This window comes from Gigantopelta aegis, chromosome 3 (genome assembly GCF_016097555.1).
Source record: "Gigantopelta aegis isolate Gae_Host chromosome 3, Gae_host_genome, whole genome shotgun sequence".
Classification (NCBI taxonomy): domain Eukaryota; kingdom Metazoa; phylum Mollusca; class Gastropoda; order Neomphalida; family Peltospiridae; genus Gigantopelta; species Gigantopelta aegis.
Window position 1 is genome coordinate 72,586,956 of NC_054701.1, and position 27,735 is coordinate 72,614,690.

General features: G+C 40.7%; 1 protein-coding gene across 1 annotated transcript; it reads right to left on the reverse strand.

Moving 5' to 3' along the window:
• Positions 1 to 27,735, reverse strand: LOC121369043 (protein rolling stone-like). The gene is made up of 5 exons (XM_041493857.1): positions 27,430 to 27,735; positions 14,367 to 14,480; positions 11,426 to 11,657; positions 7,390 to 7,500; positions 1 to 1,768 (listed from the first exon to the last, which is right to left on the reverse strand). Exons 2-5 carry the CDS (start codon positions 14,460 to 14,462, stop codon positions 1,383 to 1,385), a joined length of 825 nt encoding a protein of 274 aa, XP_041349791.1. The 5' UTR covers positions 14,463 to 14,480; positions 27,430 to 27,735; the 3' UTR covers positions 1 to 1,382.

The following is a 27,735-nucleotide window of genomic DNA, read 5'->3' on the forward strand; positions in this document are numbered from 1 at the left end:
TATACCAGTCGTGGTGCACTGGCTGGACCGAGAAGTAGCCCAATGGGCCCACCGACGGGATCGATCCCAAACCGACCGCGCATCACGCGATCGCTTTACCACTGAGCTACATCCCGCACCCTAAAGATGCTCAGCGTTTTCAGGGCGGTTTGTGGATAATACAGGGGTTTTTTTTTAATCATTAAAAAGGGTTTTTCAAACGTGTGGGGAGGGGAGGATTGTTACAGGACTTAAATGAGACCACCACCACCCTCTGGAACCGCCAATAGTCTAGATCCGCTTATGACATCTATGACGTACTTCTGTAGAGAAAAAAAACAAGAAGAAGTTTAAGGAACAACTCGATACTTCCGAATGTGCCAATCCGAACAGGAAGAGGATCGTCTGGGTTTCAAGTGTCCCTCTCAGCAACACATCCCCCATGCTATTTCATACAGCATAAGCTACAACGTAAATTGTGACTACACAGAATAAACGTAACAAATTGGCAACACTGCGAGGAATCAGTTTGTTAATGTCGTTGAAGTAAACACTCTTTGTAAATTACTGGCAAATCAGCCGGCGGGGGAGAGACTAGGACGAGACGACATTGTACGCTAACAAAGGCCGATTCAGAACTTTGGATTTTGGAATAATATCAAATCACGTCAAATATAAACAGTCAGTTTCCGCTAACATCTGAAGAAAAAAAAATCTTCCGTCCTTCATCGGCCATTCTCTTCAATGCTAGTTAACCTCCGCTGTGCTTCGATAGGCCTGTATTTTAGTATACATATCGAAGGGCGTTTGAAATAAATGTTTTAAACACAGCAGGGCTCGAAATTGACGATCGTCAGGTCGCCAAATACTGTGGCAACATGAAAGGGAAAATAAATATTAATCGTCCCTAAAATATACGGGCAACTATAAAGAATAAATCACTATTATGTTGTTTTTCTTTCTTTGGATTGTCAATTTGTCATTTCTTTCTTCTTCTTGTTTTTTGTTTTTTAATTATTATTATTTTGAAGATTTTCATTTGAAATATCATACTTATAATACTTTCCAGTCATGTGCAATGTCTGTATAAGCATTATCAGGCCCGTAGCATGGTGGACATTATTGGGGGGGGGGGGGGGGGGGGAGGCCAAATGAACGAGCGCCGAAATAGACGTATTTGAGGGGTCCGGGGGGCATGATTCAAAGGTTATTTGCCCGTTACTGTAACTCTCACCGTTAATCTCGATCCGTTAGTCTCGTTACTACTTTTACATTCAGTAAAGGTTATCAAAAACAAAAAAGCCAAAATTATTGGGGGCCCGGGCCACCCCCACCCCCATGCTACGGGCCTGATTATTCAGCCATTCTACAAGCAGTACACTGTCACAACATGTAAGTTGTATTCATTGCTGACAAGGGGAGACAAGCGACTCGTTTCTCCCGCACAGTAACTTCACGAAAACCATTTTAACTTTGTAGAGACAGTACAACAGAAAGTGCACCAGAACAGCACCGATTGATGCGCCGCATAAAATGCCTGCCGTCAGTCCGGGACGCTTGTTCCAGTCTAATATCGAGTAAATGAACGGTTCGTCCATGTCATTGGTCTCCCCGGCCATCGTGTAGGCCAAGCTGAAGACCCCGTAGACGAGGCCAAAGGTCAAAGGTTGCCAAAAGTGAAGAAGACGAACTGGAATCCCGGTGACGAGAAGATTGAGGACGATGTAGAGAGTGTTCATCCCGTGCGTTAAGAATGGCAGAATCCTGTATCCAGCCAGACCCCATTCAACTGGAAAAAAATAAAATAAAACAAGCATTATGAGAGTACTCAAATGTTTTTCGTATTTTGGTGTAGACAAATTAGGCTAAAACTTACTAGACTAAATTTTTATAAAGGTACCAGTCGCAGACCCAATGATTTGAGTTTTAAAAAATGTTTATATGATTATTTTTAACAGCAGGGTGACGTATTAGTTCGATGGTATTCTTTAAAAGGCATCACAGACCTTTGCAACAAGGTGCAATTTTAGTTGCATGCAACAAAAATCGTACGTCGTTGCATCGTGTGCGCTAGCCTGCGATGCAATTTTTGTTGCATGCAACTAAAATTGCTCCGATCAAAAATGTTTGATTTTATTGCATGTAATTGCATCTAATTGCACGCTGTCGCAAACGTGTGCGCCTTCAATGCAACAAAACGTTGACGCAATAATTTAAACTGCCAATGAACGGATAGATAGTGATCACATGACTCAAAATAGCAGCCTCCAGCAGCATGTGGTCTTCAAAAAAAAGAGGATGAATTAGTGGTGATGTGGTAGACAATACCATGTCATTTTGACACAGCATCCCCTGAATATAGCAACACAGCTAAAGGAGATGTGTCTTGCAGCGATCAAATCTGCGCTTGGAATACCAGGTATGTTTATATAGGTTTTATACACAAATTGTGTGGTTATATCCTATGCGGGACGACTTCATTGCTACTTTACGTAACTTCACTCTTCTGCGTTATAAAAAAAATATGGTGTACAACATGTCTCGATGACCACCGTCCAAACAAATACGGGAAAAAACACGCCATTTTGACTGTCACGTCATCACTGCTAGACTATAAAATTGCTGGTTGTCGCATATGTGTGCGGATCAGTGCAACGGGAAAAAAGTTGCTTCCAATCATGCAATTTCATTTGCATGCAACAAAGTTGCAAATGTCTGCGGTGGCCTTAAAGCCTATATCACAAAAGTTGAGTCGCGTCGTGTAGTGTGTATTGAAAAATCAGCCGTCGGCGACTGATTTTCAGTCGGCCCGACTGCATTTGACACGATCGAACATGTTCAGTCGCAGACGACGGCCGTCGTATAGTGTGAACGGGTCTACGACGCGACGCGACTGTCACGTCGTGTAGTGTGAACGGTTTACACGACGCTATACAACTGATGTCTACCGGTATCCAATGGAATGTCTACATTTCATCATGTGACATAAAAGTTACAATGGCGGAATTATTCTGGACAGAGGAATAGACCCCTTCGCAGTCACCACCGTAGCGCCACCTGCATAACTATGAAAACAGGCTGGGCGATGTAAACAAACGATTTTTGTCATTGATTAACATGGTAATGTGAGATTTTTTTTCTTCTAAAATGAAGAACACAATTCAGAATGGTTCGCAACATTTGTTCTGTCTTTAACTGTGGTCACCAGAGGAGTGAACTGTACTGCTTTTTATACATTTTCTAAAGATATTACATTTTAGGCATATTGAAGCTGGTATTTACGCCGTGTTGATCAGTATTATTAAAACATTATTTTAAATGGAAACCATAACGGAATGCTGATAAATATAAATATCATTTTTAAATCATTTTTCGAAACCATCACATTTGAAAAGAAGATTTATAGGTGCAGAATTTCGTGGGAGGGGGCGGGACCCATGCCTCTTGCCCGAATTTCCATGTTATTATTCGGGCTGAGAATGCTGTGCTAGAACGCCTGAAAGTCAAACTTTTGTTGAGGGAGCATGCCTCAAATTCCCTATTGCCCCTTCCCCCTTTCAATACTCTCCTCGGACCCTGAGTGGAACCTTTTTATTTCAGAGCATTGCGACAAAAAACAGAAAGCATCTGAAAAAAGCATACCGTAAGTCATGTTACTAGGTGCAGCCTTACAGTGGGAACCTAGTGGTGGGTTTGTTTTTGTTTTCTAATTTGTGTTTTGTTTTGTTGTCTTTCCTTCTCTTATCTTTTTTAAGCCCGCTACTTTTCTGTTTGGAATTTGGTGTGTTGAATGTGTGTGTGGGGGGGGGGGTCAAACTTTTGTTGAGGGAGTAACCTATTTGTGGATAAGTATGCATATGGCAAACACCCAGTTATACTTACCGGTAAATACTAACTCGTTACTAATTCCGTAGTCTCATCTCTCAGATTAAGTGGACCCTCGTACAAGGGTCCGTTCATGAATTAGGCTAAGTAACATTCTAGTGGGGAGGGGAAGGGATTTCATGGAGGTGTTACGAAACATGGGAATGGAGGAGGTGTTTGTCATGAGTTATATATCATGTTTTAAAAATAATTTTATCATATTTATTTATAAATTAAAATGCAGCTAATCATTGCTGTTGTGTTTTTTAACTGATGATTTTCTATCCAGTGGTATTATTACCAAACAGACATAAATAAAAAATCTTATAATATTAGTCAATATGTCTTTTGGGAGAGGTTATGCATTTAATGTTACATAATTTTCGAGTAGTGGCCTTAGCATTACAGAAGGTCACACGATTATGGGAGGAGGTCGTCTGAAAAGGAGCTTTTAAAATACTTTTTCCTACTAGTGAACAGTTGGGGGTTCTTATTACTTGGATAGATCTCGAGTGGTGAATTTAAAGCATTTTGAAAGTATTGTCTCATGAATAAAATACCTCACTGGTCAGCATAATCAGAAGAAAATTAGTCCTGTCGGAAGGTGCCAACAATTGGATGTTCCAGTAATGTATTAACTGTCCCTGGTATTATTTTCAGATTCCTGCCACTCACTTAAGGCGCCTGTGACTGACTCTCCCCCTCCCTCCCCTCTCTCCGTCTCTCTCTCTCTCTCTCTCTCTCTCTCTCTCTCTCTCTCTCTCTCTCTCTCTCTCTCTCTCTCTCTCTCTCTCTCTCTCTCTCTCTCTCTCTCTCTCTCTCTCTCTCTCGCACACAATGTAAATTGTACAATATTTCGATTTGAAACAGATACAGGTACGTGTGTGAATGAATTGTCGCTGGGGACAGGCATCAATAATGTATAACAAAACACCATTCACAAGTACCATTTCACTTTAGACGATGTCGTTTTAACATCATCATGTCAACTACGGCAGTCCGAGCTCTTCAGTGTCTTGCTGGACTCATCTTAGATTTTTAAAAGAGGGGTAATTAACAAGACTTTTTTTTCAGTTGAGTTGAGTCGCGTCGTATAGTGTGAACGGATTTCAGACACGACCGATTGGTCAGCGATCGTGGCCCACGACGCGACGCGACCGTCCAATTGAGTCGCGTCGTATAATGTGATCTAGGCTTTACATGAATCCCCACCCCTTTCATTCTCATCTAAACCCGCGTTTGATAAATATACTCTGGCCTGGGTCTCAGACTTGACAGAAGCGTAAAATGATAATATGATAATTATTGCAATTATTGTGTCCATTGTTGCTCTTTAAGTTGTTTCGCGATGTAGTGTCGATGCCCAATTATTTACGACTGATAGTAATTTTGCTGATTTTGTTTCCTAACTACCATCGATATGATTACATGGTATTGGGTTATCCTTTTGTTTCCTTTTTTACCGAAGATTTGTAATCTTGTGAATTATCGTTGAGCACGAGAGCCAGGCTATATCTATTAAATCAATATCTCATGATCAAAGAAAGAAAGAAATATTTTATTTAAAGCTGCAGTCCCTGGAATATTTTTATTATTTAAGCATTTAGAACAGATGACCCAGTTCTGTTTGGTACATAAAAGGTCCACCACATCGCTATAGTGTAGCAATGCTCGCTTATCTACATTATCTAGGTCAACTACAAATGCAATGGCCAGCTTTGTTTTTCTTCATTTAGCGGGACGCCAGTAGAACTGGGACTTTACGTGATTTCCGCAGGCGCTGAGCTTCTCATGTGATTTTGGACAAATTTAACTGTCTTGATTGAGGGGTCGTCTCATATCTCCAAAACATATTTATGTCCATAGAGGTATGGTACAATATTTTTCCAGGGGTCGGTGGGGGATTTGCCTTGAAATGTTGATAGCGGCCAGCGGTTGGCATACGCGTTACATGTAAGGGGGTGTTAATAATTACGTAACGCTCTAGGGGTAGAGGAAGAGGGTGTTGTGTTCGATTTACGTAACATTTATCAAGACTATATGTCATTTCTATTCATTACTTAGACATAAAAAAGTGGTTTTTGGTACATATAAACGATCCCTTGCTAAAAAAAAAAAATAATAAAAAAATAAAAAATAAATTAAAAAATGCAGTGGGTTTCCAAGGCGCGTATGTAGGGATTTCAGCGGGGTTGGGGGTTATAGACTGTGTTGAGCGAAGTTTATATGGGGTCATGCTCCCCCAGAAAATATATTTCAATTTGTTTTAGCTTGGGCAAGTAAGGGTTTCGACCCCCAATACCCTCCCCCTGCACATGCACTCGTTTCCTCTCTAAGAGTATATGTCAAAATTACCAAATGTTTGATATCCAATAGCAGATGATTATTAAATCAATATGCTCTAACATTGATGTCATTAAACAAAACAAACTAACTTTACCCTTTCCAAACGAAAGAATATTTATTTGAATTTGTCGATTTTAACACACGTAAAATTAACAAGTGAAAACGTTCATTGTCTACTTTAGTATATTTTATTAAAAACATATACATGATCAATGTCTTATACAAACTAAACTTTAAAAGTTCTACTAACATTTTATAAAATATTAATTCTGAAATAGGAAGGTACGATTGTCGAAAATACGTTGTCAAGATCAAACTGGTTTCAACGAAAGACTCTTTTACCGTATCCTCAACCGAACGTTCTTCGTACAGCGCTAGATTTCTCATTTCATTTTTTGAGACGAACCCTACAATTTCAAATCCGCAAACGCACGTGTTAACTGAAACTGACAACAGGCTGTCGATTGTGCTTTGCCGAGCAATGGTGGCACAGGCGACGAATCGAGCGTATACTTTTGACGATCTCCGTTCATAGCGAACACACACGAGTTTTTTAAAAGTGCATTTGAGCTTGTATTTCACGTTTGTATATGATGTTATAATATAGTAACCAGGGACTGTAACTTTAACGACGCACTGAACACTATTTATTTACGGTTATATGGCGTCAAACATATGGTTAAGGATATTGAGAGAGGAAACCCGCTGTCCCACAGACAGTGTGGTACCTACCACGGCCTTTGATATACTAGTCGTGGTGCACTGGCTGGACATTGCCCAACGGGTCCACCGACGGGGATCGATCCCAGATCGACCGCTTTACCACTGAGGTACGTCCCGCTCCATCTCATGATCACGGTAAGCAAGTAAAATTTCGACGGGCATGAGTATGTGGCAACGTAGAGAGAGAGAGAGAGAGAGAGAGAGAGAGAGAGAGAGAGAGAGAGAGAGAGAGAGAGAGAGAGAGAGAGAGAGAGAGAGAGAGAGAGAGAGAGAGAGAGAGAGAGAGAGAGAGAGAGAGAGAGACAGAGAGAGAGAGAGAGAGAGAGAGAGAGAGAGAGACAGATAGACAGATAGACAGATAGACAGATAAAGACAGATAGACTGACAGAGGGAGACAGGGGAGGGATAGAGCGAGGGATAGACAGAGACACAATCAGACATGACTGACCGACTGTCTAATTAATTAACCGTGATTACCGTCGTGAATTAGGCCCCAGTATATGATGGATATTTCGATGCCAATAGCGTTAGATATGTTGAACAACAACCAGACGACTTTCAGGAACCATGGCATTTTCACTGCATTATCTGAAACAGGAGAAATTAACTGAATTATATAAACAACACTTCGCATCGAGTATCACCAATTATTCTGTTCTTCTTGAAATTCATAATGATCGCGTCTTCAGCGTTCTGTTCAGAGAAAATAAAGGAAGGAAGGAACTGCACATTTTATTTACAGTTATATGGCGTCGGACATATGGTTAAGGACCACACAAATATTGAGAGAAGAAACCCGCTGTCGCCACTTCATGGGCTACTCTTTTCGATTAGCAGCAACGGATCTTTTATATGCACCATCCCACAGACAGGATAACACATACCGCGGCCTTTGATATACCAGTCGTGATGCACCGGCTGGAGCGAGAAATAGCCCAATGGTCCCACCGACGGGGATCGATCCCAGACCGACCGCGCATCGAGCAAGTGCTGTACCACTGGGCTACGTCCCACTCCTCAGAGAAAATAAAGTTGCTAGAATATTATATACTCTTCAAAAAAAGAAACGCAAAAGGGTACAAATGGGTTATAACTCCGATTTTATGTTTCCTACCGGTTCATGCTTTGTGAATATAAGGTCATTGCATGTCCCAAACACATTCCCACGGTTACATTCGATAAAACGCAGCTACTGTACAATAAAGTTCCAAAATGTGAATATTCGCAAAAACGCAGCCACGTGCAAACCATGTCACCACTGCACGTGCGTTGTCTGCACGTGCAACATGAACACCGACAGTATAAAAGTGCAGGGTGTTCGCTTGCCTGGCCTCTGTATCTGGCCGACAGTTGACAATCCAGGATATGCCACGTCTCAGTGAACCGCAGAGAAACAATGCCATCGGCCGACTAGACGCAGGCGAATCCAGAACGGCCGTTGCCAGGGCATTCCATGTGTCCCCAAGCACCATCTCCAGACTGTGGGACCGTTACCAGCAACATGGATCAACACGTGACCTCCCTAGATCCGGTCGACCACGGGTCACTACCCCCGGGCAGGACCGCTACATCCGGGTACGCCACCTTCGGGAACGATTGACTACTGCCACCTCCACAGCCGCAGCAATACCAGGTTTGCGCAGGATATCCGACCAGACCGTACGGAACCGCCTACGTGAAGTAGGAATTCGTGCCAGACATCCAGTTCGAGGTGTGATCTTAACACCACAACACCGTCGACTCCGACTGCAGTGGTGCCAGATTCATCGACAATGGCCTCAACTGCGATGGAGACAGGTGTGGTTCAGTGACGAGTCCCGATTTCTGCTCCGACGTCATAATGGAAGATGTCGCGTGTATGGGCGTCGTGGTGAACGTTATGCGCCAAACTGCGTGCAAGAAGTGGACAGATTCGGCGGGGGTAGTGTCATGGTGTGGGCAGCCATCTCACACACTGGCAGAACTGACCTGGTCCACGTGCAGGGCAACCTGAATGCACAGGGCTACATTGACCAGATCCTCCGGCCACACATCGTTCCAGTTATGGCCAACGCCAACGCAGTGTTCCAACATGACAACGCCAGGCCTCACACAGCACGTCTCACAACGGCTTTCCTACAGAACAACAACATTAATGTCCTTCCTTGGCCATCGATATCACCGGATTTGAACCCAATTGAGCATCTATGGGACGAGTTGGACCGACGCCTCCGACAGCGACAACCACAGCCCCAGACCCTGCCCGAGCTGGCAGCAGCCTTGCAGGCCGAGTGGGCCACCATCCCCCGGGACGTCATCCGTACTCTGGTTGCTTAAATGGGCAGGCGGTGCCAGGCAGTTGTCAACACACGCGGAGGCCACACCCGGTATTGACTCCAGATGACCTTGACCTTGGTGGTGTGTCCTATCACTTACTCACAATGGACTAGAGTGAATTGTGAACAATCCTGCAACATTTGGTAATTATCGGACTCGCCATTCAATAATTAAATCAATTCTCCAAATGTTACGACAATGTGGTTTTGCGTTTCTTCTTTTGAAGAGTATATATGCGTATAGTGATATACCATTTGTTAAAGCTTTTTATCGAATTAATGTTGAAGAACGATATCCTCAGAGATTACGTGCTCGTCGCTAGTATGAAAACATATTTTAGAAGTATTAGTATGTACGCCATGGCCTGTGCTTATAACTCATTTAGTCCAGACTCGGTCTCTAATGAAAGAGAAAGAAAGAAATGTTTTAACGACGCACTCAACACATTTTTATTTGCGGTTATATGGCGTCAGACATATGGTTGAGGACCACACAGATATTGAGAGAGGAATTGCAGCAAGGGATCGTTTATATGCACCACCCCACAGACAGGGTCGTACATACCACGGCCTTTGATATACCAGTCATTTTGCACTGGTTGAAAGGAGAAATAGCCCAATGGGTCCACCGACGGGGATCGATCCCAAGCCGATCGCGCAATCTCTAATGACGTCATATGCATACAATTTGTATGGCGTTGTCATGACATTACTGTCGCAGAGTCTCGATTCAGACTAATAGTTTAAAAAGCACAATGCCTAGCCAGGAAGGAGAAACTCTGGGGGACAGGCACATATGAGGAGAAAGGGCGGGAAGTAGCTCAGTGGTATAAAGCTTTCGCTCGATGCGCGGTCGATTTAGGATCGATCCCCGTCGATGGGCCTGTCGATGGGCCTATTGGGCTATTTTTCGTTCTAGCCAGTGCACCACGACTGGTATTTCAAAGGCCGTGGTATGTACGACCCTGTCTGTGGGATGGTGCATATAAAAGATCCCATGCTACTAACTGAAAAATGTAGCCGGTTTTCTCTCTAAGACTATAATATGTCAGTATTACCCAATGTTTGACATCCAATAGCGATGATTAATAAATCAATTGTATCTAGTGGTGTCGTTAAACAAAACAAACTTTGTACTCTCCATTTTCAATATTGCTAAAAGCACAATCGTGGTAGGAGTCTTATTCAGGTGGATTTCATTTAATCTCTTATTGTTAAAGGGACATCCCTGAGTTTGCTGCAATTTTTAAGATGTTATCGACTAACAGACTTTTTGACGACTGTATTATATATTAAATATATATGTTTTCTGCATAAAATGTTAGTGGTGTAAATTAAACGTGTTTTTGATCGTTCTAGTATTTGTACTAGGTTAAATTTCATTTTATTTCCAAAACAATTTTTCGTACGTACGAAATTATTTGAAGACAAAATCCAGTTTGGGCTTCTAACAAATATTAAGACGACTAGAAACAAACTGAATATACAGACACTGATATTCTAAACAAGTAAATATATTTAATATGTAAGTTTAATCGTAGAACTATTTTATCAGTCGGAAACATCTTACAGTGCAACAAACTCAGGAATGTCCCTTTAAAAGAGTTAAATGAAGATCAGTGGTAGAGCAATCGCCTGAGGTGCGATGGGTCACTGGATCGATCACCATTGGTGGACGACTTGTCGGTATTGTTCCCGTTTAATCCAGTATCTCACGACTGGTATATCAAAGGTCGAATATATGCGTTCCTGCCTATGGCATAGAAAATACTACTATACATTAGTGGCCGTTAGATACCATTTTTCTTGCAACGAGTCGTTTTAAAACGTATCTAACGAGCGAAAACCAGTTGAATACGTTTCTAAACAACAAATTGTAAGATAAATGGTATCTAACGACACAAACGTAGTATTCTATTTCTCACATATCTTCAGAAAAGAGTTTTAAAATAAATTTCCAACTAAAACCTATGTAAGGCCTAAGTGCTGATAGTTAAATTGTGCGTCACAGACATGTCAATTTCAGGTTATCTTGTGCCTTTTTTCATTGGATGGTATGGCATTGGGGGAAAAGGGAAAAATGACCTTGGAAAAATAAATGTACACATCACTGCGGGGTTCCCTGTAGCGCGGGGGGTCGTAGCACGTGCTACATGTGCTACTAGGATAAACCGGCTCTGCTGTTTTCCATTTCTTACCATTGTTAACAGCCCGAGCTGCACACCGGAAGTACGTCACTGCGGCGAAGTCAGCAATGACGGCCAGTGTTAGGGTCAGGTAGGCCCAGTTGGTGAGGAAGATGAACCACTTCACTCGGTTCGACGTCGTCGTGGCGTAGTGCCGTTCCAGAATGCCCGAGGCAACTATGGCACCACAGTGGTACAGCATCCAGATAAGTCGCCATACCAAATACACGTTTTGTGAAAGACACTGAAATAAAAACAAGAGTACCGGTGAGGTACATGATACGCCCGTCAGGAGTTTGATGGAAAACCATAGATATTAATGAATATGTTACGGGTATGATTCAATTCTAATGTTTGCAATCGGACGGATGAACAGTTTGTTTTGGGCCAACTACATGTGAGGTTTGATGGTCTTGTATTCATTTGTATGCTAAATATGATCTGGACAAGAATTTACTTTTATGTGCAGTAGACCGTGAAAACTAGGTCATAGTGACCTAGTAATAGTACGCGACACACCGCCATCCCAAGTTGTTCTTACATGTGAGGTTTGATAGATCTGTATGCAAGATATGGTCCAGACAAGGAATTACTGTTATGTGCAGTAGACCGTGAAAACTAGGTCATAGTGACCTAGTAATAGTACGCGACACACCGCCATCCCAAGTTGTTCTTACATGTGAGGTTTGATAGATCTGTATGCAAGATATGGTCCAGACAAGGAATTACTGTTATGTGCAGTAGACCGTGAAAAGTAGGTCACAGTGACCTAGTAATAATACGCGACACACCGCCATCCCAAATTGTTCCTACATGTGAGATTTGATGATCCTGTATGCATCTGTGTGCAAGATATCTTTATAGTTTTTAGAAAGATTATATTAAGAGAATTGCTGTTAAAAAGTTGTCAAAGTATATGAAATGCAGTATCCTATTTCAAAAGATTTCAAACCCATAACTACATAGCAGGGGCACTTTCGTCTGTTTTGTTTTAATTACGTACCCTCAAATCATATTTTCCTGTAAAAGGACTGGGGTATAAACTTAATTAAAAATGAACAGTGTGTTAAAATAACCTAAACTGAATCATTCCTGGCAATTATAATAATTGTAATGGTAAATAAAGTAAGATTATTTTCATACTTAAATGCTGCATGGGGGGGGGGGGGGGGGCGGTAGCCCAGTGGTAAACAGGAGCGTAGCGTGATCTGGACCTGGGAGGGGTCGAATATGAACCAAGTGGACCCTTTTCCTATTTTGCTTTTGCACCACCAGAAGCTTCATATGTATAAACCTGTATGTTTTAGTTCTGAAAGCGGACCATTTGCTTCAGCGGGGGGCGGGGGGTCATCAGAACCCCCCCCCCCCCCCAGCCTACACCCCTGGTAAAGCGCACGCTACTAATGAAAAATGTAGTGGGTTTCCTCTCTATGACTATATGTAAAAATTACCAAATGTTTGACAGCCAATAGCCGATGATTAATAAATGAATGTGCTCTAGTGGTGTCATTAAACAAAAACTGTTTTAACTTCAAATGCTGCATGAGTTTATTTCAAAAGTAAACATAATAAGCGCTTTTATTACTGATAATGGAAATTAAGAAAACATTTGTTTTAGCTTTTCATTTAAAGAGTTGTTCTGTAAGTATGTTTGTTTTTATTTGTTTTTTGTTGTTGGTTTTTGTGGTGGGTTGGGGGGTTTGGGGGGGCGTTGCTTGTGTTGGGGGGGGGGGGGTAGGGTTAGACCCTATTCCGTGTTTTGTTTTGTTTTGTTTTTGGTCTTTTGTCATGATGTTTTGTTCTTTTTAAATGTTTATTGCAAAATAAAAAAAGTAAAGATTGTTTTATTTAACGACGCCGCTAGAGCACATTGATTTTTATCTTATCATCGGCTATTGGACGTCAAACATATGGTCATTCTGACACTGTTTTTCGAGGAAACCCGCTGTCGCCACATAGGCTACTCTTTTTACGACAGGCAGCAAGGGATCTTTTATTTGCGCTTCCCACAGGCAGGATAGCACAAACCATGGTCTTTGTTGAACCAGTTATGGATCACTGGTCGGTGCAAGTGGTTTACACCTACCCATTGAGCCTTGCGGAGCACTCACTCAGGGTTTGGAGTCGGTATCTGGATTAAAAATCCCATGCCTCGACTGGGATCCGAACCCAGTACCTACCAGCCTGTAGACCGATGGCCTGCCACGACGCCACCGAGGCCGGTACTATTGCAAAATAATGCAACTCAATATCCCATGGTTTTCACGGGACAGGTGTATAGGTGATTTTTTAATTATTATTTACTCCATGTAGAAACAGACTATCTGTAATATTCGGACATGCGCTTTATATTTCTTATACACATCAATCATAAACATAAAAAGGCCAGGCATGAGGACAGCTAAAAAAAGGGAAGTTGCTGTTTTTGTCCATCTGTACCAACACAATTAGCGTCCCCGTTTAGCAGGGAAACTACAACATCCTTTAAACCCATGTTATTCACACGTGTCTGACAGCTGTCAATTTGTAAACATATGGTACGATGTGTATGTATATGCCCGGACCTAATTACATTATCATGACACTTGGTTCATAACAGACCAACTAGGTGTTACACCTTTTGAAATCAGTATCTGTGGGGCTTTTTTCTTTCGGTACCTACATTTTGTATCATCAGCGAAAAACCACTGGATCACGTTTGTTTTTGTTTATGACAAAGATATTGACACAAGTCCAACAGTATAAGCAAACACGAAACGCCAGCGTCATATAGTGACTTGTTCCTGGTATTGTTTATTGCCATGGCTAACTTGTTTGTAATTAATTTGCTTCCCAGTATGTACTTGGTATTCCGTTTCGTCATGTTCATCGAACCGTGACACGTTAATGCGCGTGTTATTGCCAAAACGGAACATTTAATTAGAAGGAACGAGAGAAATGCGCATGCCCATACCTCCGTCTGCACGAACTTTTCAGGATGCTTGGAACCAAGGAGAAGTTTGTGGGAACTAAACTGTTTCTTCACAGTTTTACAACACTCCTTGGCCATTTCGCTTCTTCAGTGCGTCTGCAATGAAAACAAGAAACACAATTCAAACAAAGTAATCGGTGAGAGTAAATGAAGCATGACCTCATAAATTTAAATGTATGGTATTTTTCTGACAGTTTCATAGCAGTTCAGACCAAACAGTGTAAACATTTAGAAACCGAACTGCCGTAGTTAAAACACTAATCGACCCAACTCGGCAAACCCTCCACCCCACCTCACGCCACCCCACCCTACCTCATCCACTTCATGGAAATAATTCATAGGTATGTAGTCTTCAAAACAATTGCGAGACAAAATTTGGCTAAACATTTAATAGACAGCCGGCCAAAACCTTTAAACATTTCTTCGCATCAGAAACCGAATTGTCAGGGGCGTAGCGTGATGTGGACCTGGGGGGGGGGGGGGGGGGGTCGAATATAAACCAAGTGGACCTTTTCCTATTTTGTTTTTGCACCACCAGAAACTCCATATGTATAAACCTGTAGGTTTTAATTTTGAAAGCGGACAATTTGCTTCACAAGACCGAACCCCCGCAGCCTACGCTCCTGATTATCATAAATAATAGGAACCAACCACACACACACACACACACATACACACACACCCTCCCCTCATCCACGCCACGGAAATATTCCATAGGTATGTAGTAATCAGGACTCAGTTTTACAAAGTGATCTTAGCGCTAAGATCACCTTAAGTATATAACTACCTTATACACTTAAGGTGATCTTAGCGCTAAGACCTCGTAAAACGGAGCCCTGGTCGCAAAAGAAACGCGAATATTAATCTAGTTTGGTGTGAGTGGGGGGGGGGGGGTATTTCTTTTAAATTATTTAGGTTCAGTTCCATTAGTTTTTGAGTCCGTTAAAATTATCAATATCTTGTGTACATTTTAGACCAAGTTTGACAGTCTGTTTACCGAATTAATTTTATCTTGGAAAAAAATATATACCTATGGTAGCAGTATACAGTTAGGGAGCTCCCTTGTGTACCCAGGCTCGAGAGTTCGCTTGTTGATTTTGCACAAATCCATGTTTGAAGGCTTATTATTTGGAATAGGAAGTAAATTCTTAAGCTTAGTGATAGCCAAGAAGTTATTTTTTTAAAATGACAATTGATTTGTCACCCAGTGCAAATGGTTTAGCTGTAATGACAAAAGTGGGGCGCGATCATTTTGGGTAATTTTCAAACAAACAGATTTTGTGAAAAATTGAATACTAGTAACTAAACCTTTATTCAAATGAGGGTTTGATGAGTAAAGTTTCCATAAATATATGTGTGATATCCGTGATTTGTATGGGTGTGAACATTGTCAAAAATGCACCCAAAATCATGCAGTTTGGACACATTATGATGAAAGTAACACAAATATTTAACTAAAAATAGTTTAAATAAGTCCTCTTTATAATTATGACCCTTTTTGTAATTTCTTTGAGACTAAAAATATGTGTATCTTTCTTTATTTTTAAACCATAGGTAGGCATTTAGGATGCCATGGGCTGGAATGCATAAATCTCGGCTGAAGATTCACAAATAACTGTGGTCTGCTACCTATACAGAGGATACTCCCCGAGTGTCTTGTGATATCATAATTTATCAGCACGATGTCGGTAATGTGGATTGTATGTCATTATATTTGGCAGCGGCAGACTCGTTAACTAGCAAAACGACAGTGGCGTGACGTCACCAATGATAGGTTTAGCGCTGAAACATACACAGTGACGTAACAAAAGAAGCGATATCTTATTGGAGAATATCGCAGGAGATATTGCAAAGTATAGTGCCAGCGGTATCTCCTACAAAAGCTTTTAATGAATACACTTCGAGTGTCTTGTGATATCATAATTTATCAGCACGAGTTGTTAAAAGTATGAAACCCGAGACTTGCGGAGGATTTTTATACTTTTATCAAGGAGTGCTGATAAATTATGATATCACAAGACACGAGGGGGGTATTCTTTTTTATCATTCATTAACATTCTTTTCATTTGCGACAATTGTAAACAATGTCAGTAATGTGGGTTGAATGTCACTATATTTGGCAGCGGTAGACTCGCTAACTAGCAGAACGACAGTGGCGTGACGTCACTAATGACAGGTTTAGCGCTGAAACATACACAATGTCATAATACAATTTTGTCTTGTGATTAAACTTTGACCAATCAAGATTATTAGAAGCGATATCTCCCAGGAGCCTTTAATGGGTTACCTTTTTTTCTTCTTTTTTTCTTTCGGTATTTTTCTAAGTACATAACCCTCTAAAACTTAGTTTGGCATCTCTCGACACAACATTCTCAAGTCTTATGGTGAATTGACCAAATGGTTTATGTTCGTGGCCAATCGAAGAATTCTGAATGTCAAACATCCTGATATTCCATTTACAAAAGTGGAGTTTTTTACAAATTCTGACACAAGCCAAATGGTCACATCAAAACAATGTCTTGGGTTTTTTATAAACCGTAGAACCACCAAGAACACATGGGGTGTGCAAAGATGAATGTTATTTTTTAGATATTATCTGCCTACAGCTATATGGCGAAGCAATATTATTTTCAAACCGGTGTTTGTTTTGTTTAACGACACCACTGGAGCACATTGATTTATTAATCATCGGCTATTGGATGTCAAAAATGTGGCAATTTTGACATATATACTTAGAGGAAGCACGTTACATTTTTTTATTAGTAACAAGGGATCTTTTATATGCACCATCCCACAGACAGGATAGCACATACCACAGCCTTAGATATACTAGTCGTGGTGCACTGGCTGGAACGAGAAATAGCCCAATGGGCACACCGACGGGGATCTTAGACTGACCGCGCATGATGTGATAGCTTTACCACTGGGCTAAGTCCCTCTACAGGAACCAAACCGTCACATCGAAACAATGTCTTGGGTTTTTATAAACAGCAGAACCATCAAGAACGCATGGGGCGTACAAAGAGGGACGTTATTGTCTAGATATTATCTGCCCACAGCTATATGGCGAAGCAATATTATTTCCAAACGGAGTAGGTCAGTGTGTAAATGAGTACATCCGTATCTTAGTTCATATGCAACATACGCAATTACATTCTTGTATACTTGTAATTGACTGATATTACAGGACGCAAGATTCATCCGGTTGTATTGCGTTTCATTAATAACATTATATTTGATAATTTTTAAAGTTTCAGTCGTTTACTTCAAAATGTTTGTTTGTCAAATGGATAATTGTGTATACACGCGCGCGCGCGCGAACACACACACACACACACACACACACAGAGAGAGAGAGAGAGAGAGAGAGAGAGAGAGAGAGAGGGAGGAGGGAGAGAGAGAGAGAGAGAGGGAGACAGACAGAAAGAGAGAGAAATAGAGAGAAGAGAAGAAGGGGGAGAGAGAGGGGGAGAGATGGAGAAGAGCGAGGGGAAGAGAGAGGGAGATAGAAAGAGAGAGGGAGACAGACAGAAATAGAGAGAAACGGAGAGAGGGAAAGAAGGGGAGAGAGGGGGAGGGTGGGGGGGGGAGGTAGGGAAAGAAAGAGGGAGAGAGAGAAAGAGAGAGGGAGACAGACGGACGGACAGACAGACAGACAGAAAGAGAGAGAAACGGAGAGGGGAAGAAGGGGGAGAGGGTGAGGAGGGAGGGAGAGAGAGAGAGAGGGGAGAGAGAGAGAGAGAGAGAGAGAGAGAGAGAGAGAGAGAGAGAGAGAGAGAGAGAATCATCATATTTATTTACTCTTTGCTGAAACAAATGTATTGCAATCACCCATTTCACACCCATTTTAATAAATGGGTATATAAATCTACATAAATCTTCAATTGTCTGTGCAATCCTGCGTGTCATGAAGTCGATTTTATTATATTAAATTTAAACATTATGTAAGGATTATTGAATTTGCCAGACAGGTGATGGATTAGTCTGACTGATTTTATTTGAGCTGTACTGCTTCAACGTTTTCATTGTCGACTATAGATCATTCACCCAACACTTCAGATGCAAATTCTGGTACCGACCGGATTAATGTTATATATCATATTCTCAGTAATGTTTCTCGATTGATAATCGAGTTGGTCAACTGCGTCGTGACAGTTGGTAGAATGCTTCGGTGATGATTTAAGTACTTTGTGAATTTGAAATGTTCATCACATTTCAAATTCACAAAGTACTTAAATCATCACCGAAGCATTTTACACATATTATTAATTAATATGAATCGTCCGTAGTGCAGATTTGCTGATAGAGTTAAATAAGGTTAAATGTTTGCTTATGCTAGTGTCTGACTACCAACTGTCACGACGCAGTTGACCAACTCGATTATTACTCGACTGCCCAGTTGCTAGTTTGTTCGCTCTTACAATTCGATTCTCGTCGTATACATAGATTAGTTGTTAAATAGTCGTAAGTTGGGAGTGGGGAATTACAACGGAACCGTCGAGTTGGCCAATTTCGACGTGACAGTTGGAAGTCTGAACCTATAGTCCGTCATATCATTTTATAAAAATGTTTTTTGTAAATAATTTCTGTTTGGTTTGACATAAGAAGAAATGTAAAAATGGAAATAACAAATAAATACTATTTTTGTGTGCAAATTACAAATCAATCGGTTCAGAAATATATAATTTGTAGTAAATTTCATAATATGAAAAAAGGCGTTCCCTGTGGGACGGACTATAGCATAACATAGCTAGTTTTGTCTTTATTGAAGAAGCTAAGCAGGGCTCCAAGTTAACAATTTGTTGCCTACGGCAATTTTGAAATAGTTATGCAGTAGGGCCTCCACGAGTCCAAAATACGCGACCCGGACCCGAATACCCTACACTTACACGAGATAATAATGAAACTATAAGACTAAAGTAAAATAACATTATGCATCTTCATTCCAGCTCGTTCCAGCCAGTGCACCACGACTGGCATATTAAAGGCCGTGGTATGTACTACCCTGTCTGTGGGATGATGCATATAAAAGATCCCTTGCTGCTAATCGAAAAGAGTAGCCCATGAAGTGGGGACAGCGAGTTTCCTCTCTCAATATCTGTGTGGTCCTTAACCATATGTCTGACGCCATATAACCGTAAAAAAAATGTGTTGAGTGCGTCGTTAAATAAAACATTTCTTTCTGTTTTCCTTCATTCCAGCACTGAACCAGAATGCCGAATCATGCCATCGTATTGCATTTAGGAAGCGGTTATTACGTTCAGTATTATGACGGACGGCCAGATGCAAAAGAGGAACTAGCGCATGATCACATAGGGCTAATTATTGTGTGACTTGTGTCGCTTGATTACTAGTAGTTACTGCTGAAGTTAATGTCCTACATTGTCTCACTTGTACGGGTGGTACTCGAGTCCTGTGAACGGACGCGAGTCTTGCTAGACTCGGCTCATGCCCGAGTACTCGAGTCCTGTGAACGGACGCGAGTCTTGCTCGACTCGGCTCATGCCCGAGTACTCGAGTCCTGTGAACGGACGCGAGTCTTGCTCGACTCGGCTCATGCCCGAGTACTCGAGTCCTGTGAACGGACGCGAGTCTTGCTAGACTCGGCTCATGCCCGAGTACTCGAGTCCTGTGAACGGACGCGAGTCTTGCTAGACTCGGCTCATGCCCGAGTACTCGAGTACTGGTGGAGACCCTATTTTACAGTAGACAAAAATTGCATTTTTTTCATATTTTAAAAACGCACGTGCGTCTGAGAAGTAGGGGCTTATTGATTCGAGTTCTAGTCTATTTTTAAGGATATTTCCTGTTTGAACGTCACATACTCTTCTTTCACTATATTGTAACTTTATTCAAATGAGTTACAGGTTTGTAAATTAACTAAACTCAGTGTCCATTTTTACGGGTTAAAAACTAGGGTATGCGCCTTTAATATTTGTAAGAAGCCCAAACTGGATTTTGTATTCAAATAATTTAATACATACGAAAAAACATATTTTAGGAAATAAAATGAAATTTAACCTAGTACAACTATTAGAACGATCAGAAAACGTTTAATATACAGCCACTAATATTTTATGCAGGAAAATATATTTGATATGTAATTACAATCGTTAAAAAGTCTATGTTAGTAGATAACATCTTAAAAAGTGCGGCAAACTCAGGAATGTCCCTTTAAAGAGACAGACCATAGTTTTTTTAAAGACTAAAGCATATTTTTTTCACCTATATTCTAGTTTCAACCCATAAAAATGGACACTAAATTTTGTTAATCTACAAATCTGTAACAAATTTGGATACAACGGAATGAAACAAGAGTTTGTGACGTTAACATACCCTTAAAGAATAGACTAAAACGCAACTTCATAGCCGTTACTTCTCAGACGCATGTGCGTTTTTAAAAATATGAAACATGCATTGCGTGGTATTAGAACCACCAGGATGACCTAAAACACTTCGGTTGTACGGAAAGGGATAATCTAAACAATAAACTACAAGTAATGTTTGATTTCACTGATCAAAACGGCTCTACTAGTGAAAAACGTACCATAGTGCTTAAAAACTAGGGTATGTCCCTTTAAGAATTATGTCTTCAACCAACGACAATAACTTTTATTGTGTGGCAGCAAAAAAAACAAAAACAAAAACAAAAAAACAGCAAAACAAAACTTCCATCGGTAAAGAGCTTGACCTACGGCAATTCATATCGCAGCTACGGCAATTGCCATCGGTGCCGTCATTATTTTCGAGCCCTGCCCATGTCCATTCTTTGAGTATTCATAAAAAAAAGTAACACTTGTGCGTTAAAGCCCACTTCAGATCGACCTTGCGGTTACATAGATCAGACCTAGACAGTCGGAATTAGAAGGGAAGGGGGGAATTACACTCAGGTTGAACATAGAGAAAATCGCATGATGATCGTGCGACGAGTAAAATTTGCACTTAGAACATCGCAATCACGCTCAGGTCAACTGCGCTGTGTGTCCCGATGGTTGGGAACCGGTTTTGTTGCATCGCAGAAGTTCAAATTGTTGATCTCTTGGGGCTGTTTAAAGTTTGACACCACTAGAGCACATTGATTTATTAATCATCGGCTATTGGATGTCAAACATTTGGTAATTTTGACATATAGTCTTAGAGAGGAAACCCACTACATTGTTCCATTAGTAGCAAGGTATCTTTTACATGCATCATCCCATAGCACATACCACGGCCTTTGATATACCAGTCGTGGTGCACTTGCTGGAACGAGAAATAGCTCAATGGGCCCACCGGCAGAGATCGACCCCAAACCGACGGCGCATCAAGCGAGCGCTTTACCACTGGGCTACGATCCCTGACAATATAATTAAACTTAGTTCCACAATTACATGTGGATCTAACAGCAGCCCGTTGGAGCTCATGTCCAGTTGACCTTTCATTCGACCAATAAAAACCTTACTTTCGGAAAAAGAATTTGAAAACATTCGGGATTATGCCGAGGGTATACGAAATTATTCAGGTGAATTACGAAGTATGCCGGAAACTGCAATATAAAATTTTATATAAAATTCGTTTCAAGACGAAAAAAAAACCCGTGATGGTATAGCCATAAAATCTGTTTATACTAGTATACAATCCAAAGTTTATTACTGCACTTTCCCCCTGTTTTTTGAATGTTAAAATAGACCAACAAGTTCGCCTATTGCATAAATAGTTTCGCCCGATATTTTTAGAATTTGTATGCTCCCGAATAACGCTATAAAAGGCAAAGTGTAATTGGTCGATATTTAAATTGTTATTTATAGATGAAATGTCACCTGGACATGGGAGTTCATGCAATGCTGTTAGATCTACTGGCTAGACCCAGTAGAGCTAATTTTAATCAGATTGGATCCCCGACTGATGCCGATCGTCCTAACATCATCGCAAGAGCACTCCACTCACACTGGATCGGCGATAAATCTGTTACACGCGATCGTGATACAATAGCAGTGTGATGCAAAAAACAAGACAGTTGACAATTGATCTGTGTAATCGCAAGATCGACCTGAGCTAGGTTTAAGATTTGTTCAATAATGCAAATGTCTTCTGATGATGAAATTAATATGTTAGTACGTCAGCAAATCTACGATGTTCGAGCGCCTTCTGGTGCTCGTTTTAACCAGAAAGCCTTGCAGCAAATATCAAATTACAAAATTCGATCTTTTCATATTTACCAGAAGGGTTTGTTTGTTTGTTTAACCAGACCACTGTAGTACATTGATTAATTAATTGATATACCAGTTGTGGGGCATTAGTCGGGATGGAAAAAAAAAACCACTCACAGAATTAGTCCACCATGGGTGATTCGATCCTTCGGTCGCAGCAAACAGGCTTTTCACGTGTTAAAATTAAAGTTTGTTTTTGTTTAACGACGCCACTAGAGCACATTGATTTATTAATCATTAAAGTTAAAGTTTGTTTTCGTTTAACTACACCACTAGAGCACATTGATTAATCAATCATCGGCTATTGGATGTCAAACATTTGGCAATTTTGACATGTAGTCTTTAGAGAGGAACACCACGACATGTTTTCCATTAGTATCAAGGAATCTTTTATATGCATCACCCCACAGACAGGATAGCACATACCACGGCTTTGGTGGTGCACTGTTTGGAACGACAAAACCCCAATCAGCTCAATGGTAGAGCGATCGTCAGGGGTGCAATGGTTCGTAATATCGATTGCTCTCGAAAGACACTAGGTTTTTTTCCCCGTTCCAATCACTAGTACAATTTCGAGAAGATATTTCAGCAGTGTGAGGATAAAGCGATCATTGTACAATTTGAAAACGTATTTTAAAAAGTCTTTTGTTGTCCACATTTTATTTTGAAAGTAAATTTACAGAGCAAAATGACTTCTTCTTTTTTTTATTACCAAAACTGATTTATTTTTCCTTACGTCGAGGCAGAGATAAACTAAACTTACTACTTGCCAATATTTGTGATGTGGGACGGGCTAGATATATATTGTACTTTTTCATAAACACCAGCTTAAATTACAGACCTTATTTTTTAAACACTACAGCGTATTTTTCACTAATAGACAAATATTTGATAACTGAAATTAGACACTACTTAGATTTTATTGTTTAGATTATCCATTTCCGTGCATCTCAAGTGTTTCTAGGGGCGATACGTAGCCCAGTGGTAAAGCGTTCGCTCGATGTGCGGTCGGTCTTGGATCGATCCTCGTCGGTGGGCCCATTTGGGCTATTTCTCGTTCCAGCCAGTGCACCACGATTGGCATATCTGGGATGGTGCATATAAAAGATCCCTTGCTGCTAATCGAAAAGAATAGTCCATGAAGTGGCGACTGCGGGTTTCCTCTCTCAATATTTGTGTGGTCCTTAATCATATATCTGACGCCATATAACCGTAAATAAAATGTGTTGAGTGCGTCTTTAAATAAAACATTTCCTTCTTCTTCTTAAGTGTATCTGATCATCCTACTGTTTATAATACCATGAAATGAATGCATTTTTTTATGTTAATAACGCACGTACCACTGAGATGTAACGGTTATGGAGACGAGCTCCAGTCTATTTTGTTTAGGGTATTTCCCCGCTTCAACGACAGAGACTTTTATTTCACTGTATGGTAACTTTATCCAAATGTGTTGCAGGTTTGTAGATAAACCAAACTTGGTGTCCATTTTCACATGCTGAAACTAGTTAGTGTCTACGACAAATAAAGTAACCACTTTTAAGGCATGGATTTTGCATTTCATCTGTTAAAAATTAAATGGCGTTCATTTTATTTATGCATATGCAAACCTATAGCGGTCTTTTCAGTATTGGTTGATGGCGTCATTGTTTGTTAAAGACGCCGAAAGATATAAGCGTACGAGGGTGGCGGTGGGGGGGGGGGGGGCTACCCACCCCTCACCAACTAATTCTGGAGCAAAACCTCAAATTCGGGCAAATATTATAGATATTCGGGGGAAATATGCTAACCTGAGACCTTTTACCATGCATTTCCATCATTCTGCCCTAAATATTAGTTGTAATCCATGTAAAAATGGGTGCGGGACGCAGCCCAGTGGTATGGTGTTCGCTTGATGCGCGGTCGGTCGAGGATCGATCTCCGTCAGTTGACTCATTGGGCTATTTCTCGTTCCAGCCAGTGCTCCACAACTGGTGTAACAAAGGCCGTGGTATGTACTATCCTGTCTGTGGGATGGTACATATGAAAATCCCTTGCTGCTGATCGAAAAGAGTAGCCCATGAAGTGGCAACAGCGGGTTTCCTCTCTCAATATCTGTGTGGTCCTTAACCATATGTCCGACGCCATATAACCGTAAATAAAATGTGTTAAGTGCGTGGTTAAATAAAACATTTCCTTCCATATAAAAATGCGTATATATAGGTTTCTACAGTTTGCTGGTAATGCTAATATGAATAAATGTTGCATTTCCGTTTAATTCGGGCAAAAGCCTTTTTTTAACGTTGCTGCAACTTGCACCACACACACACCTTATTAAAATGTTGCAGCTGTCAATGCACATGTTGAGTTAGAATTGGTGCAATATGCAAATAAAGAAAAGAATGATTTATCACGTCTTTAGAGTTAGGTTGGGTTACATTGGTTGGTTCAAGTCAAAATTAAAAGTTAATTTTTGTTTTGTTTAACGACACAAGTAGAGCACACTGATTAATTAATCATCGGCTCTTGGATATGAGATGTAGTAGTGATGGTATGTGCCCAGGACAGTGTGATTGAACCGTAATTGGATATAAGCACGAAAATAAGTTGAAATGAAACGGTTACAGAAACATTTGGTAATTCTGATACAAAGTCTTAGATAAAACCGGCTTTTCCATTTTCTTTTATATGCAATTTCCCACTGGTATGACAGCACATACCACTGCATTTGATATACCGGTCGTGGACATTGGTTGGGACGGGAAAAGACTCAATGGGTCCATCCAGGAGGTTCGATCCTACAACACAAAGAACTCAGCTGAGCGCTCTACTGACTAAGCCAGATACCGCAACCCATGCCCGGTTCAAGTCAATATTATATCTAAATAATGCTGATCACAAATTTACTACAGTCAAACATTCTGTAAAGAGGACTTTGTATTGCAACCACTTTTCTTTCAAGGGCACTTTTTGGATTCTGGAGGTCGACCCACCCCACCTACTCTAAACACCCACCCACCCCAACCCCGCCTCCTTCAAACGAATATTGTTTTCATTGTACTTTACGGGGGAGCATTATCCGACCCCCTAAAAACGTCCCTCCCCACAATCCAGACCCTCCCCCTGCACAATTTCCGGAAGACGCGTCTGCTTCAACATACAGATGTATGTATTGTTTCTTTGTATAAAAAAATGTGTTTTATAACGTAGCAGATCCAGTATTCTTTTTTCTTTCCTTCTTTTTTTTTGTTTTTTTTGTTGTTGTTTTTGTTTTGTTTGGGGGGGGGGGGGGGTAGTGGCTTGCTCAAAATGGGCCAATGCTGGCTACCTGCCTCGGTGGTGTTGTGGGTAAGCCATCGGACGTAAGGCTGGTAGGTACAGGGTTCGCAGCCCGGTACCGGCTCCCACACAGAGCGAGTTTTAATGACTCATTGGGTAGGTGTAAGACCACTACACCCTCTTCTTTCTCACTAACCGCTAACCACTAACAAATGGCCCACTGATCTGGACTGTAACTGAGGTGTGTGTGCCCAGGACAACGTGATTGAACTTTAATTGGATATAAGCACGAAAATAAGTTGAAATGAAATAACAATGCTGGCTGTAAGATTTAAGAAAACGGATCATAAATGTGTTGCATTGTAATCATAAATTTATCAGGGCACTAGCAGCGCTCAACGCTCGGGGTGGCCTCCACCACTCCAGCAGGGCGAGAACCACTACCCTATTTCCTCCAAACTAGTGTTATATAGTGTATAGGTTCCCACTTTGACCATTATACACACATTTGGCAGTATAAAACCATAGCAAAACTTGAAAAGTACCCTGGTGGTAGTAGGTCATTTTAAAATGCATAATTGAACTTTAAAATGTTTTATTACGAAAAAGAAGCCCAACGTATAATTAGAATATTTCAGAAGGAAAAACAGTTACTTATTTTTATGTATTCTAGACTCATATACTGCATCATTATTGTAAACATTACGGTGAAAAGAACGTAACCATTATATCACTATCAATTTGTAACAGGCAACTAAAACTTTAAAGAAATGGGGGGGGGGGGGGATTTTAACGACTATGTTACACACACAATGTATTTTTTGTTTATAATATCGGTGTCTGTATATTCTGTGTTTCTGGTAATTATGTTTGTAGTAACCCAAATTAGATTTTTATCTCCCAATAATTTCGTACGAAGTTTGGCCTACTACAAACATTGGGACGATCAGAAAAACATTGGATATCGAGACACTGATGTTCGAAACAAGAGCGTTTATTGAAAAAAGTATTTTTATTTGTTTTAAAATGGCTTTATTAGTCGGGAAGGAAGGAAATGTTTTATTTAACGATGCACTCAACACATTTTATTTACGATTATATGGCGTCGGGCATATGGTTAAGGACCACACACAGATATTGAGAGAGGAAACCCGCTGTTGTCACTTCATGGGCTACTCTTTTCGATTAGCAGCAAGGGATCTTTTATATGCACCATCCTACAGGTAGGATAGTACATACCACGGCATTTGTTACACCAGTTGTGGAGCACTGGCTGGAACGAGAAATAGCCCAATGGGCCCACCGACGGGAATCGATCCTAGATCGATCGCACATCAGTCGAACGCTGTACCACTGAGCTACGGCCCCCGCCCCTTATTAGTCAGAAACATCTTAGAATGGTAGCAAACTCGGGACAGTCCCTTTTAGTGCTTTTGGGAACAATGAAAGTCACTGGCATTTTTTTAATAATCAAAAACAAAATAAATTGGAATTTATTTTTAAAATTTATATCACTGGCTTTACCTTTGTAAATGCAATCCGTAAAAGCTTAATATAAAAAATAACAAGAAACTATATAAAAATTGATAAAAACTTACATATGCTTTATAAATTTTCGTCTGCAAAAGTCACCACCAACAGTTCAATATTTTTCTCAACATACAACACAGAATACATCCTTTGCAACTTGCCATATTGGTACAATTGCAGTCAAGTAGGTCTAATGCAAATGAAAGAATAATATTTCACCCCTAAGTAATGTTTTTGTACAGTCTGAATCCTGATGTCAGAAACTCAAATAACTGTAAAACTTGTCAACGCTTAAATGACCTCATCTAACACTGAGTAAAAGTTAATTTCAAAAACGGACAGTTGTGAAATTCTATCCCTAACCCGGAGATCGA

Coding starts and splice junctions, on each gene's coding strand:
- LOC121369043 (XM_041493857.1), bottom strand. CDS start 14,462: ATGGCCAAGGAGTGTTGTAAAACTGTGAAGAAACAGTTTAGTTCCCAC. Junction 11,658..14,366: donor AAAAGTTCGTGCAGACGGAG/GTATGGGCATGC, acceptor TTTTTATTTCAG/TGTCTTTCACAAAACGTGTA. Junction 7,501..11,425: donor AGCTCGGGCTGTTAACAATG/GTAAGAAATGGA, acceptor CTCCTGTTTCAG/ATAATGCAGTGAAAATGCCA.